Source organism: Gallinula chloropus, assembly GCF_964237585.1.
Source record: "Gallinula chloropus genome assembly, chromosome: Z".
In the NCBI taxonomy this organism is placed as follows: domain Eukaryota; kingdom Metazoa; phylum Chordata; class Aves; order Gruiformes; family Rallidae; genus Gallinula; species Gallinula chloropus.
Window position 1 is genome coordinate 58307398 of NC_140089.1, and position 12074 is coordinate 58319471.

The following is a 12074-nucleotide window of genomic DNA, read 5'->3' on the forward strand; positions in this document are numbered from 1 at the left end:
TATTTTCTCATATTCCTCTTTTAGACTAAGTTAGCAGGAAATAGCAGGTTTTTCTTGGTTTTGCTGTCCACATAATTTTTCAGTTTTAATAAAAGGACTGAGTTCTTTATTTACTACATCTCATTGTAAGGATTATATACATTTCTAGATGACTTCTGTTAGATGATAGCCTCCCAATACAAGCATGTTATAGGAGCAGAGGAATCAGCCACTCTTGTAGTTAATGTGTTTGTAGGGCCAGTGTTGAGTTTCATGCATGCAAAAATGAAGTTCTACAAGGTACTGAGGGTAAAAGGTGTGTTCAGATCACAAGTAATGCAGAAGAGCATCTTTTACTCAAAGCTTTTTAAAAAAACCCTATGAGTTTTTACTGACCGCTTGCATAAGTTAAATGGCCCATGTAGGTTGCAAACAAATATTCTATAGTATGTTGTGCATAGCCTAAATATAATGAGCTTTAAAAAAGAATCCTTAGAGTTATTTAGGTTGAAAAAGACCTTTAAGATCAAGTCCAGCCATTACATATAGCACTGCCAAGTTCACCACAAAACCATGTGCTTAAGTGCCACATCTACACGTATTTTAAATACCTCCAGGGATGGTGGCTAAACCTGGGCAGCCAGGTTCCAATGTTCCAATGCTTGATAACTCTGTTCAGCAAAGAACAAAAGCGAAACCTACTCTACCACACTGTGAGGCCGTTTTCTCTTGTCCTTTCACTTGCTACTTGGGAAAAGAGACCAACACAGAATCGCAAGGTTGGAAAAGACCTTTGAAGTTCATCAAGTCCAACCATTCCCATCCTAAGCTAAACCATATCCCTAAGTACCTCATCTACCTTTTTTTTGAACATATCCAGGGAAGGTGACTCAACCACCTCCCTGGGCAGCCTGTTCCAGGCCCTGACAACTCAGTAAAGATTTTTTTCTAATATCCAATCTGAACCTGCCCTGGCACAGCTTTGTGCCACTTCCCCTTGTCCTATCTCCTGTCACCTGGCTGAAGAGACCATCTCCCACCTCTCTACAACCTCCCTTCAGGTAGTTGTAGGTGGTGATGAGGTCTCCCCTCAGCCTCCTCTTCTCCAAACTAAACACCCCCAGCTCCCTCAGCCGCTCCTCATATGATTTGCCCTCCAGCCCCTTCACCAGCCTGGTTGCCCTTCTCTGCACCCGCTCCAGGACCTCAATGTCCTTCTTATGGTGAGGAGCCCAGAACTGGACACAGTACTCAAGGTGAGGCCTCACCAATGCAGAATACAGGGGCGCAATCACCTCCCTAGACCTACTGGCCACACTATTTCTGATACAAGCCAAGATGCCATTGGCCTTCTTGGCTGCCTGGGTACACTGCTGTCTCATATTCAGCCTGCAGTCAACCAACACCCCCATGTCCTTGTCTTCCTGACAGCTCTCCAGCCAGTCTCCCCCAAGCCTGTAGTGTTGCACGGGGTTGTTACGTCCCATGTGCAGCACTCTACACTTGGCCTTGTTAAACACTTCCTCCCAGCTTAGTGTCTTCTGCAGACTTACTGAGGGAGCATTCAATCCCTTCATTGAGGTCATTGATAAGAGTGTCAAACAAGACTGGACCCAGGACTGAGCCCTGGGGGACGCCACTCATGACTGGGCTCCAGCTGGATTTGGTTCCATTCACCACCACCCTTTGGGCCTGTCCATCCGTCCAGTTTTTAACCCAGTTGAGGGTCCACCTGTCCAGGCCAGTGGCAGCCAGTTTCTCAGACAGAATGCTGTGGAAAACCGTGTCAAAGGCTTTACTGAAGTCCAGGTAGACCACATCTACAGCCTTCCCCTTGTCCATTAAATGTCACCTTGTCATAGAAGGCGATCAAGTTATGACACACATCTGGCTACAACCTCCTTTCAGGTTGGTGTAGAGAGTGATAAAGTCTCCCCTGAGCCTCCTTTTCTTCAGGTTGATCAACCCCAGTTTCCTCAGACACTCCTCATAAGACTTGTGCTCTGGTTCCTTCACCAGCTTTGTTGTTGTTCTTTAGATGTTCTCTGTTATTTCAATGTTTTTGTTGTAGTGAGTGGCCAAAAACTGAACAAAGTATTTTAGGTGCTGCCTCAAAGTGCTGAGTACAGGGGCACATCACACTCTGATGATCACTCTTCTGATACAAGTTGGGATGCTGTAAGCCTTCGTGGCCACCTGAGCACACTGATGGCTGATACTCAGATGTCTGTCAGTCAACACCCCCAGGTCTTTTTCTGCCAGGCAGCTTTCCAGCCATTCTTCCTCAAGCCTGTAGCATCACATGGAGTGGTTGTGACCCAAGTGCAGGGCCTGGCATGGGGCCTTGTTGAATCTTAGTTGGCCTGGGTGCACTGGTCCAGCCTGTCCAGATTGCCTCCAACCCTCAAGCAGATCAACACTCCTGCCCAATTCCGTGTGGTCTGCAAACTGTCTGAGGGTGGACTGGTTCCCCTCATCCAGATCATTGATAAAGACATTAAACAGAACTGGCCCCAGTACTGAGCATTAGGGAACACTACTTGTGACCAGCCACCTATCGGATTTGACTCCATTAACCACAATTCTTCAGGCAACTATCCAGGTTTTTTTTTATCCAGCAAAGCATACATCCATCCAAGCTGTGAGCAGCCAGTTTCTCCAGGAGGATGCTGTAGGAAATGGTATCAAAGGCTTCACTAAAGTCCAAGTAAACAATCGCTTAAACAACATCGTAGGTTTGTACTGTCATTAAGGATGGTTCTGAAATGCATAAATACTTAGTGTTTTGCATTTTAACAATAAATTGGTTAACAAGATACCGGCCGTAACTAGAGACAATGAATTGTGATTTGAAAGTAAAATTAGTATATTTCCAATAATTTTGTTCTTTAATAGGGAGGCATAGCTGGATTTTTTCTACTTACTGAAGTTTGGCTGGTGTTTTATGTTACAAGGAAACAATCTATTTGAAAAAAACACTGTGATACAAAATAAATACAAGGTGGGTTTGGGAGTTTAGCAGCATTGAAATGGTTTTGATTTCTCTGAAAAAGGATTGCAAATCGTTTCATATTTCAAAGAATTCTTGTTTGCACAGAGCAAGTATTGTAAGCAATAGCAAGTGCAAATAAATTTAAATTTGAGGAACTTTCAGGTGGCTGTGTCTTTCCTTGATTCTTAAACCTGCTTCAGTGTTAGGAAAGGATGTGCTTCAGATGTGCTATATGTGGTGCACTGTCCCTTTTGTGTGAGCAGTAGAACTTCCAAAGAAGAGACGTGTAGTCCTACTAAACACAGTTTGCTTGTTTTTTTTCTTGCTGTTAATGAGTGCTGTGGTTTGCCAAGATTTTTTACTTTTTGATATTTTTGTGCCTTTTTAGATTTAGATGCAGCAAAGAAATATTGTTGCATTTAATATGAGAAATTGACAACTAAGAAATTCTTGAAGAGTGTTTAAAGTATTTAGTGTGTGAAACTTAGGCATAACTGTTTCTTACTGTTTTTTCTTGTGTATCATAAACATCTGGTTAAATGAGAATTGCATTTCAGAAAAGAAATTAATACATAGAAAACCCTGGAAATGACTGTCAGCCTGATGTTGAATAAACTATAAATTAAATATTCAGGTTATGAATGTATTTTGATCACATGTAAAATAAAGAGGTACGTTTGGTCGAATATGTTCTATGCTATTGGTGTGCGATTTGCTGCTGCATGCCTCAGATCTTTTGCAGATGCACTTTGCTTTGAGGATTCGTTGTGCTCACTCTCAGTAAATAATGAACTGATAGTGTTAATAATAACACTATTAACCATGAGTGAATTATGGGTGGTCCAGAAAGTTTACACATGAGTGTTCTTGGTACAGCTGTTAAGTACAGAAATGATCTAGTTCATATATACCATCACAGCATTGAAACAAACAACAACCAAAAAATAATAGATGGAGTTGCATCTGGTTTATACCATGTTTTACAGTGTTGATCTTATTTTTAAAATTGTGTTCCTTTTACTAAACACTGTCATTTTTTGTTGGTTTTGGGCTTTTAATTCACAAAAATTATTAAGAGAACTGATACATGTAAACCTACTACAATAAATTTTGTGCTGGCAACCTGACATTGTAACTGTAGATTGTTTTGTATTTTCAGGTGGAATTCCTAGGTTTTTTGCTTACCACATAGTAATATTTCAGAACACAGTTGGAGACAACATAGTACACTTCCTTTCAGAATGATGAGCCTCGCTAAAGACCCTTCTGACTCTAGGAATTTAAATACATACTATTCTTCACCTGATGCCACAAGAGAGAGTGTCAGGAGGGATTTTCTTCTGAACTACTCCTCTGTGCATTTTGCTATAGCCATAGGATCAGTATTTATCACATCTCATGTTTATTTATCTCTTACTTGTGGAATTTTGAGCCCAAGTACTAGTTACTGATTTTCCTGATTGACTGTCTTTTATGAAGTTCATAGGAAAATGGTATCCCATTTACATACTCAGATGTATCTGGTGTTCAGTGGGGAAACGTGTATATTGACAGGTGTGCTTTACATCCCCAAGAGTAGCTCTTGGAGATCTACCCCAAAATACTATGTGTTGCACTTTGCTTCTTTCTTTTTGCTTTGAAAAGCCTAGTGCTTAGCATAGAGTGAAAATCAGTTACCATTTTCTTTTGTGCTGTCACAGAAGCACAGAAAGGCTGAGGCTGGAAGAAACCTCTGGAGGTCACCTGGTCCAACCCTTCTGCAAAAGCAAGGTCACCAGAGGCCCAGGACTTCATCCAGACAGCTTTTTGTAGCACCACTGAAAAGACTCTGGTTCTTTGCAACCTTCCCCCCACCCCGAGCCTTCCCTTCTCTACACTGAACAGTACCAGCTCTCTGTCTTTCATCAGGGAGAAATGAGAGATGCTTCAGTCCCTTCATCATCCTTGTGGCACTTTGACTGTTTCTCTTGTGCTTGGAAAACTGGAACTGGACATAATACTCAGTGCGATCTCTTAACACTTTTGAACCTACCCCAAGAATTGGCTTATTTTGGCCTGACTTTTAGCCACTTGATTTCTTTAAGTCATCTTTCATGTTTGGGAAAGACTCTCTTTGCCAATTTTTCATTAGACCATATTCAGATTAATTCAGTGTTTCTTCATGGGGAGGTTGTCTTGTATATGCCCAACCAGCCATGTTTCCAAGGTGTCTCATATTCACAACTCCGAAATGAAAGCTCAGGTAGAAAGAAATGGCTTTGAATGTTAATGGTAGTGGTGTCTTTCTGAATGGGACTTAGACAATATCTGCTGCATTGTTTAAAGCAGTTGTTTGCATGATAGGTTTCTGTGTGGTCCCTGGAGAGTGTTTGTGTGGACGGCAATATTAGAATTTTTGTTTTCTCACCATGTACCCACTTAACCTCCACTTTACCAGTCTGTTGTAACATATTGTGCTCACTGTCAACGGCTGTAAAATTTTCCAGTTCCTTCCAGAAAAGTCATGGTGTCTGTTGCAGATGCTCTCTTATTCATGAGAAAGGCAAAATGGTGATGTAAATGGTGGTGGCCTGAAGCAGAGATTCTGAATCCTGCTTAACACTGCAGAGGTTGAACAAGCAGCATTTTGTGCTCTAGCTGAACTGGCATACATTTGGCAGAATGAAAAACATCACTGCATTAACCAGTGTGACTAAGCCAGGAAAATGCTTTGGGCAAACCCAGTTATACTGGCAAATGATTCATACTGCTCATGTTTATTCTCTCAGCTGAAGATCCTCTGAAGAGCTTTGGCCAGTAAAAGCTGTGGGACATTACAGTGTCATGCTGCTGGCAAATCTTTGTACATAGAGCTGCATGACAACAATCTCTGTCCAACTGGATAATCTTCATTTTGTCTTGTTAAAAGCACAGCTGCTTGGCTTCATAATATTCCATCTTTACATAAAATCTTTAACTTTTTTGGCATTTGTAGAACAGGGCTCTGAATTTCCTGCGCATAGAATCATAGAATGGCATGAGTTGGAAGGGACCCCAAGGAACATAGAGCTCCAACCCCCCTGCCGCAGGCAGGGACACCAACCTCCAGCCTGGATCTACACAAGGTTGCCCAGGGCCCCATCCAACCTGGCCTTGAACACCTCCAGGGACGGGGAATCTACTACTTCTCTGGGCAGCCTGTTCCAGCACCTCACCACTCTCTCTGTAAAAAACTTGCCCTAAGATCTAATCTAAACCTTCCTTCCTTTAGTTTTAATCCATTCCCCCTTGTCCTGCCAGTGTCTACCCTTTTTAAAAGTTGATTCCCCTCCTGTTTGTATGCTCCCTTCAGGTACTGGAAGGCTGCAATGAAGTCCCCCCCGCAGCCTTCTCTTCTCTAGGCTGAACAAGCCCAGCTCCCCCAGCGTCTCTTCATAGAGGTGCTCCAGCCCTCTAATCATCGTTGTGGCCCTCCTCTGAACCCTCTCCAACAGTTCCACATCTTTCTTGTATTGGGGGCCCCAGACCTGGACACAGTACTCCAGATGGGGCTTCACAAGGGCAGAGTAGAGAGGGACAATCACCTCCCTGTCCCTGCTGGCCACCCCTCTTCTGATGGAGCCCAGGATACCATTGGCCTTGCAAGTATAGATTGTTTGCAGGTAGCATATGCAAAGTGCTTGGTTTCCCAGCCCATTAGATGCCTACAGTTAAATTTTAAATTGATGATAAATTTTCGGGTTTAACCATTCATGTTATGAGAAAAAATCATTGCCTTGTCGATATTTGTTCATAAGGAGAAAACAGGCAGCTGCAGATTTCCAGTCAGCCCAGCAGGGCTGTGTAGGGTGTACCCTTCAGATGGCACTTACTGTATAAAACCTACTAAGGAAAAAGCTATGCTTGAAAATACCCTTCAAGTATTAGATTAAAATTAAGGTCTTCCAGAGCTGCAGGATTATGGTAGTTTATTCTGTAAATTTGCGATTACGGGTTATGGAGTAGTTTCTTGGTGCACTTCCCAGGACCATTAAATGAGAATATTTGGACGGTTGGACAAGAGAGTGATTCTTCAGATACCACCATAGTTTTGGTAATAATTCCCTTCTCTGATGGTTAATCTTCCATATGTATGTGTGCAGTCCTTATAACTTGACTGAAAAAGCTCCTTGTATTTTCCTCATGCTGCTATTATCTTGGTACAATCATCACATGAGAATTGTTTTCCTAATAAAACACCAAGGCTTTAGAATTTACATTTGTGTTGGGCTTTTTTTATGACATTTGTTTGCTAATAAGTTTGGCTTAGCTTTAGGTTACTTCTTGTTCAGTATAAGAAAATACATAATTACACATTAAGTCTACATTTATATGTAGTTACAAAAATTAATTTATTTCTAATGGGGAACAATTTTGAGTGAAACTACAGTTGCTTAGTGCAGGGGGCAATTAGTTCTTACTACAGAGTTTGAAATAGCTATGCAAGTTAGCAATTTGGAATGATGGTGAAGGCTACATAGCAGTTTGCATCTCCATGGTCTTAAAGTGGTACACTCCACCTGCAGAAGGAGAGATAATCCAGTAACTGTTTTTCTAAAGCAGGCTCCTTTCTACAGGTCGAGGTATATTGTTGTTAATGCTTGGGAAAGGTGCCAGATTTAAATCAGGGCAGCAGCCCTGGGAGATCCCCAGTCCCAGGCATGCATAGAATTTATCAGGACAGCAGTAGTTACTTTGTTACTTCATTGTTGTTTTCTGCAGTCACTAAGCCCAGTGTTTCCTCCACTTGACTTTTACTTTTGCATTCCCAAGACCGCAACATACCTTATTTGCCTGAATTTCTATTACCGGTATCTGAGTGAATTTCAGCCATCCTGATGAAAAAAATTCTCTCGTACTGAAAGCTCTGACTTGTTCTATCCAGACAATAAGGTTGATTGAATAGGCAACTGGGAATGGCAGAACAAATGTTGCATGGTTCCTTTACATTTTTTTCTTTGGCAAGTTTCTCTGAATTGCCATGCTGAAGCAAGTGGTGCGAAGGACTGTCTCCCATGGGTGGCACCCCATGGTGCAGCAGGGGAAGGGTGTGTGGAATGTCAGTCATAACCTACCAAAAAGTAATTGATAGGATGGATCCAGTGTAGTAGTTTGTGCTGCTTTTCTGTGTGTTCAGTCCATGAGCTCTGGAGTAGAAGTTGTATTTTTCTGCATTTTCCGTTGTTCTGCTTGTTAACAGCATGATGTGGAAAAATTTTGGCAGGATAGTGGGGTAAAGGGGAAGGGACCATTATTGCATTTACTGCTGGATTCAGAGACTAGAGAACAATGACTGCTTTATTTAATGATTCAATAGTATGAATGAAAAGGGGCAGCAGTTACATGTGTTTAGAACCAACTAGGAGAACATTGCTTGGAGGTGGATGGCCTTCCTGTCGCTAGCACTGAAAACTCTAGGCATCATGTAGGGCCTGCAGAACTTCAGTGAAGTACAGAGTCTTAACTAGAGAGTGGTGGTTAGGTTTCTTTTGGGTTGTGTGTAAGCCCTTTTCAGTGAGCATTATTATGCTAACAGGTAGGAGGATGAAGCGTCTTTGTCCTGACCTAACAGAATTAAAACAGGCTGTAGTTCAGAGCAAATGTCTGACTGGCTATGTAAGTGCAGGCTTGGTAGGGAAGGGACACAATGCGTAGTGCAAGCTCAGTGTGACATTGCTAAATGACAAGTAGTCCTGGTTTCAGTCAGGATGGAGTTAACTTCTTTAGTAGCAGCAGATGGAATGCTGTGTTTGAGAGCTAAAATGAAAGCAGTGCTGATAACACCCTGATGTTTTTAGTTGCTGTCAGACAGTCATGGACTTTCTCAGTTCTTCATATTTCTCTATTCATGAAGAAGGAGGGGCGAAGCCAGGACAGGTGACCCAAATGAGCCAAAGAGAGTATTCCATGCCAGTTATGTCATGCTCAGTATAAGGGGGGGCTGATGGGAGGAGGAGCGGGTGGCTCCAGGACGCGCGGTTTTTAGGGGAACGGTCGGGTTCCAGGACGGCTCTGGGTGGCACGGCCTGAGTTGTGGGTTGAGTGAGAAACTGCATTGTGTATCAACAGCTTCATATATTTTTTGCTGTAAAGTCCTGTTAGCGTTGTTATATTTTATCTTTCTGCTACTTTAGTAAACTATCCTTATCCCAACCCACGGGCTTTTGGTTTCTTGGTTTTGGGGTTGTTATTTGCCCCTTTGCTTTTCCTTTCCCTTGAGACACACACACACACACAGACACACATACACAGACACACACAGACACACACACAGAGACACACACACACAGAGACACAGAGACACAGACACACACACACAGAGACACACACACACAGAGACACACACACACAGAGACACACACACACAGAGACACACACACACAGAGACACACACACACACAGAGACACACACACACACAGAGACACACACACACAGAGACACACACACACAGAGACACACACACACAGAGACACACACACAGAGACACACACACACACACACACAGAGACACACACACACACACACACACAGACACACACACACAGAGACACACACACGCAGAGACACACACACACACAGACACACACACGCAGAGACACACACACGCAGAGACACACACACGCAGAGACACACACACGCAGAGACACACACACGCAGAGACACACACACGCAGAGACACACACACGCAGAGACACACACACACACACAGAGACACACACACGCAGAGACACACACACGCAGAGACACACACACACACACAGAGACACACACACACAGAGACACAGACACACACACACAGAGACACACACACACACAGACACACACACACAGAGACACAGAGACACACACACAGAGACACACACACACAGACACACACACACAGAGACACAGAGACACACACACAGAGACACACACACACACACACACACAGAGACACACACACACACAGACACACACACACACACACACAGAGACACACACACACAGACACACACACACAGAGACACACACGCAGAAACACACACACGCAGAGACACACACACGCAGAGACACACACACGCAGAGACACACACACGCAGAGACACACACACGCAGAGACACACACACGCAGAGACACACACGCAGAGACACACACACACACAGACACACACACACACAGACACACACACACAGACACACACAGAGACACACACACAGAGACACACACACACAGAGACACACACACACAGAGACACACACACACAGAGACACACACACAGAGACACACACACACACACACAGACAGACACACACACACACAGACACACAGAGACACGCACACACAGAGACACACACACACAGAGACACGCACACACAGAGACGCGCACACAGAGACGCGCACACAGAGACGCGCACACAGAGACACGCACACACAGAGACACGCACACAGAGACACGCACACACAGAGACACGCACACACAGAGACACGCACACACAGAGACGCGCACACAGAGACGCGCACACAGAGACGCGCACACAGAGACGCGCACACACAGACGCGCACACACAGAGACGCACACACAGAGACGCACACACAGAGACGCACAGAGACACGCACACACAGAGACACGCACACACACAGAGACACGCACACACACAGAGACACGCACACACAGAGACACGCACACACACAGAGACACGCACACACACAGAGACACAGACACAGAGACACACACACACACACACACCCTTCCCCTGCTTTTTTCCTTTAAAAAGCAGGCAGCTGCATGGTTCTCGGCTCTCAGCTGGGGTAAAACCACGACACAAGTATGAATCCCACTGTCAGGAAGACTGCTTTTATATCTTTTCATGCTTCTATAGCCTACAAATGCTACAACAGGTTGGATGTAAAATGACTTAGACTTCAATTTCTTTATGTTACTGGTTTTGCATGGAAGTTAGAATTTTTATTGTTTAATATTGCTAAGATACAATAATATGCCATCACAGATCTGTGTTATAAAGATGAATATGCAACTATTTGAAGATGTTGAATTTCATGGTAGTTTAGTACATTCTTCGACAAGTGTCTTCTAATGCTAGCTGCAAATACATAACTGTGGATTGTAAGTCACTCATCTGGAGGTGGGTTTTGTTTTGTTTTGTTTTCTTGTTCTGGCATAGAGTGAAGACAGTCCTAGTCCCAAGCGACAACGCCTTTCCCATTCAGTCTTTGACTGTACAGCAGCATCACCAGCTCCATCACCACCAATGCGACCATGGGAGATGACATCAAATAGGCAGCCACCTTTGGCTCGACCCAGCCAACACCACTTCTCAGGGGAACGATGTAACACACCTGCACGAAACAGGAGGAGGTAAGCAAACTGTGTGGATTGAGAAATGATTTCTTACTCTTCCTAATTTCAACTGAAGGGAGCTATATGTCAGGCAGCACTGACTAGCTCACTCATGGTAAACATGTTAACATTTCCTTTGAGCTGTAAGATATCACAGTTGTAAGCGTAGTTACTGAAAGTAATTCGGATTCATGTATCAACTTGTAATTTGTTTGAATAGATGATCCAGGCAAAGGCATGCTCATTAGCATTTTTAATTATTTCAGTCCACACTGGAGCAGTAAGCATCTAGAAAAATGAAAAACCTTTCTCATCAGGGTACTTTCAAAGATATTAGGAGTTACTGATTTAGTACTATAATTTTCCCTGCAGTCACAATTATTTTCAGTCTAAGTGAGGATGATGAATACTGGCTGGGGAGAGCGAGGAGGTTAGCGTACTGTCAAATGCTTGCTGAGGTGATGATTCACATGTATAGTCATGGATCATTAACCTCTCAAAGCCCAGATTTGAGAAAAAATTCTAGCAGTTATGGAAAAGCAGAGATTTGGATGGCCAGGTTAAACTGGTGCCTGGGTGTATGGTAGTATAACAAAGCATAAAACCACAGATTTGTTTCCTGTTGTAGTTAAACTAATTGCCCAAAACAAGCTTTCATTGCCTCCCATTTTGCTTCAAAAATGCTAAATCATCTAGTGCAAGTTAAAACGCCCTGTGTCCCTCTGTTTACTTATGAGAAATATTG

At 43.4% G+C, this 12074-nt stretch overlaps 1 protein-coding gene across 1 annotated transcript in view; it reads left to right on the forward strand.

Annotated features, from left to right (window-relative positions):
• RNF38 (ring finger protein 38) overlaps positions 1-12074 on the forward strand; it is a gene marked incomplete at both ends in the record, with an annotated part of 115971 nt that overhangs the window by 67284 nt on the left and 36613 nt on the right. The window contains one exon of the mRNA XM_084278080.1: positions 11154-11347. Coding sequence (XP_084134206.1) covers positions 11154-11347 — 194 coding nt within the window. The remainder of the gene's footprint in view (positions 1-11153; positions 11348-12074) is intronic.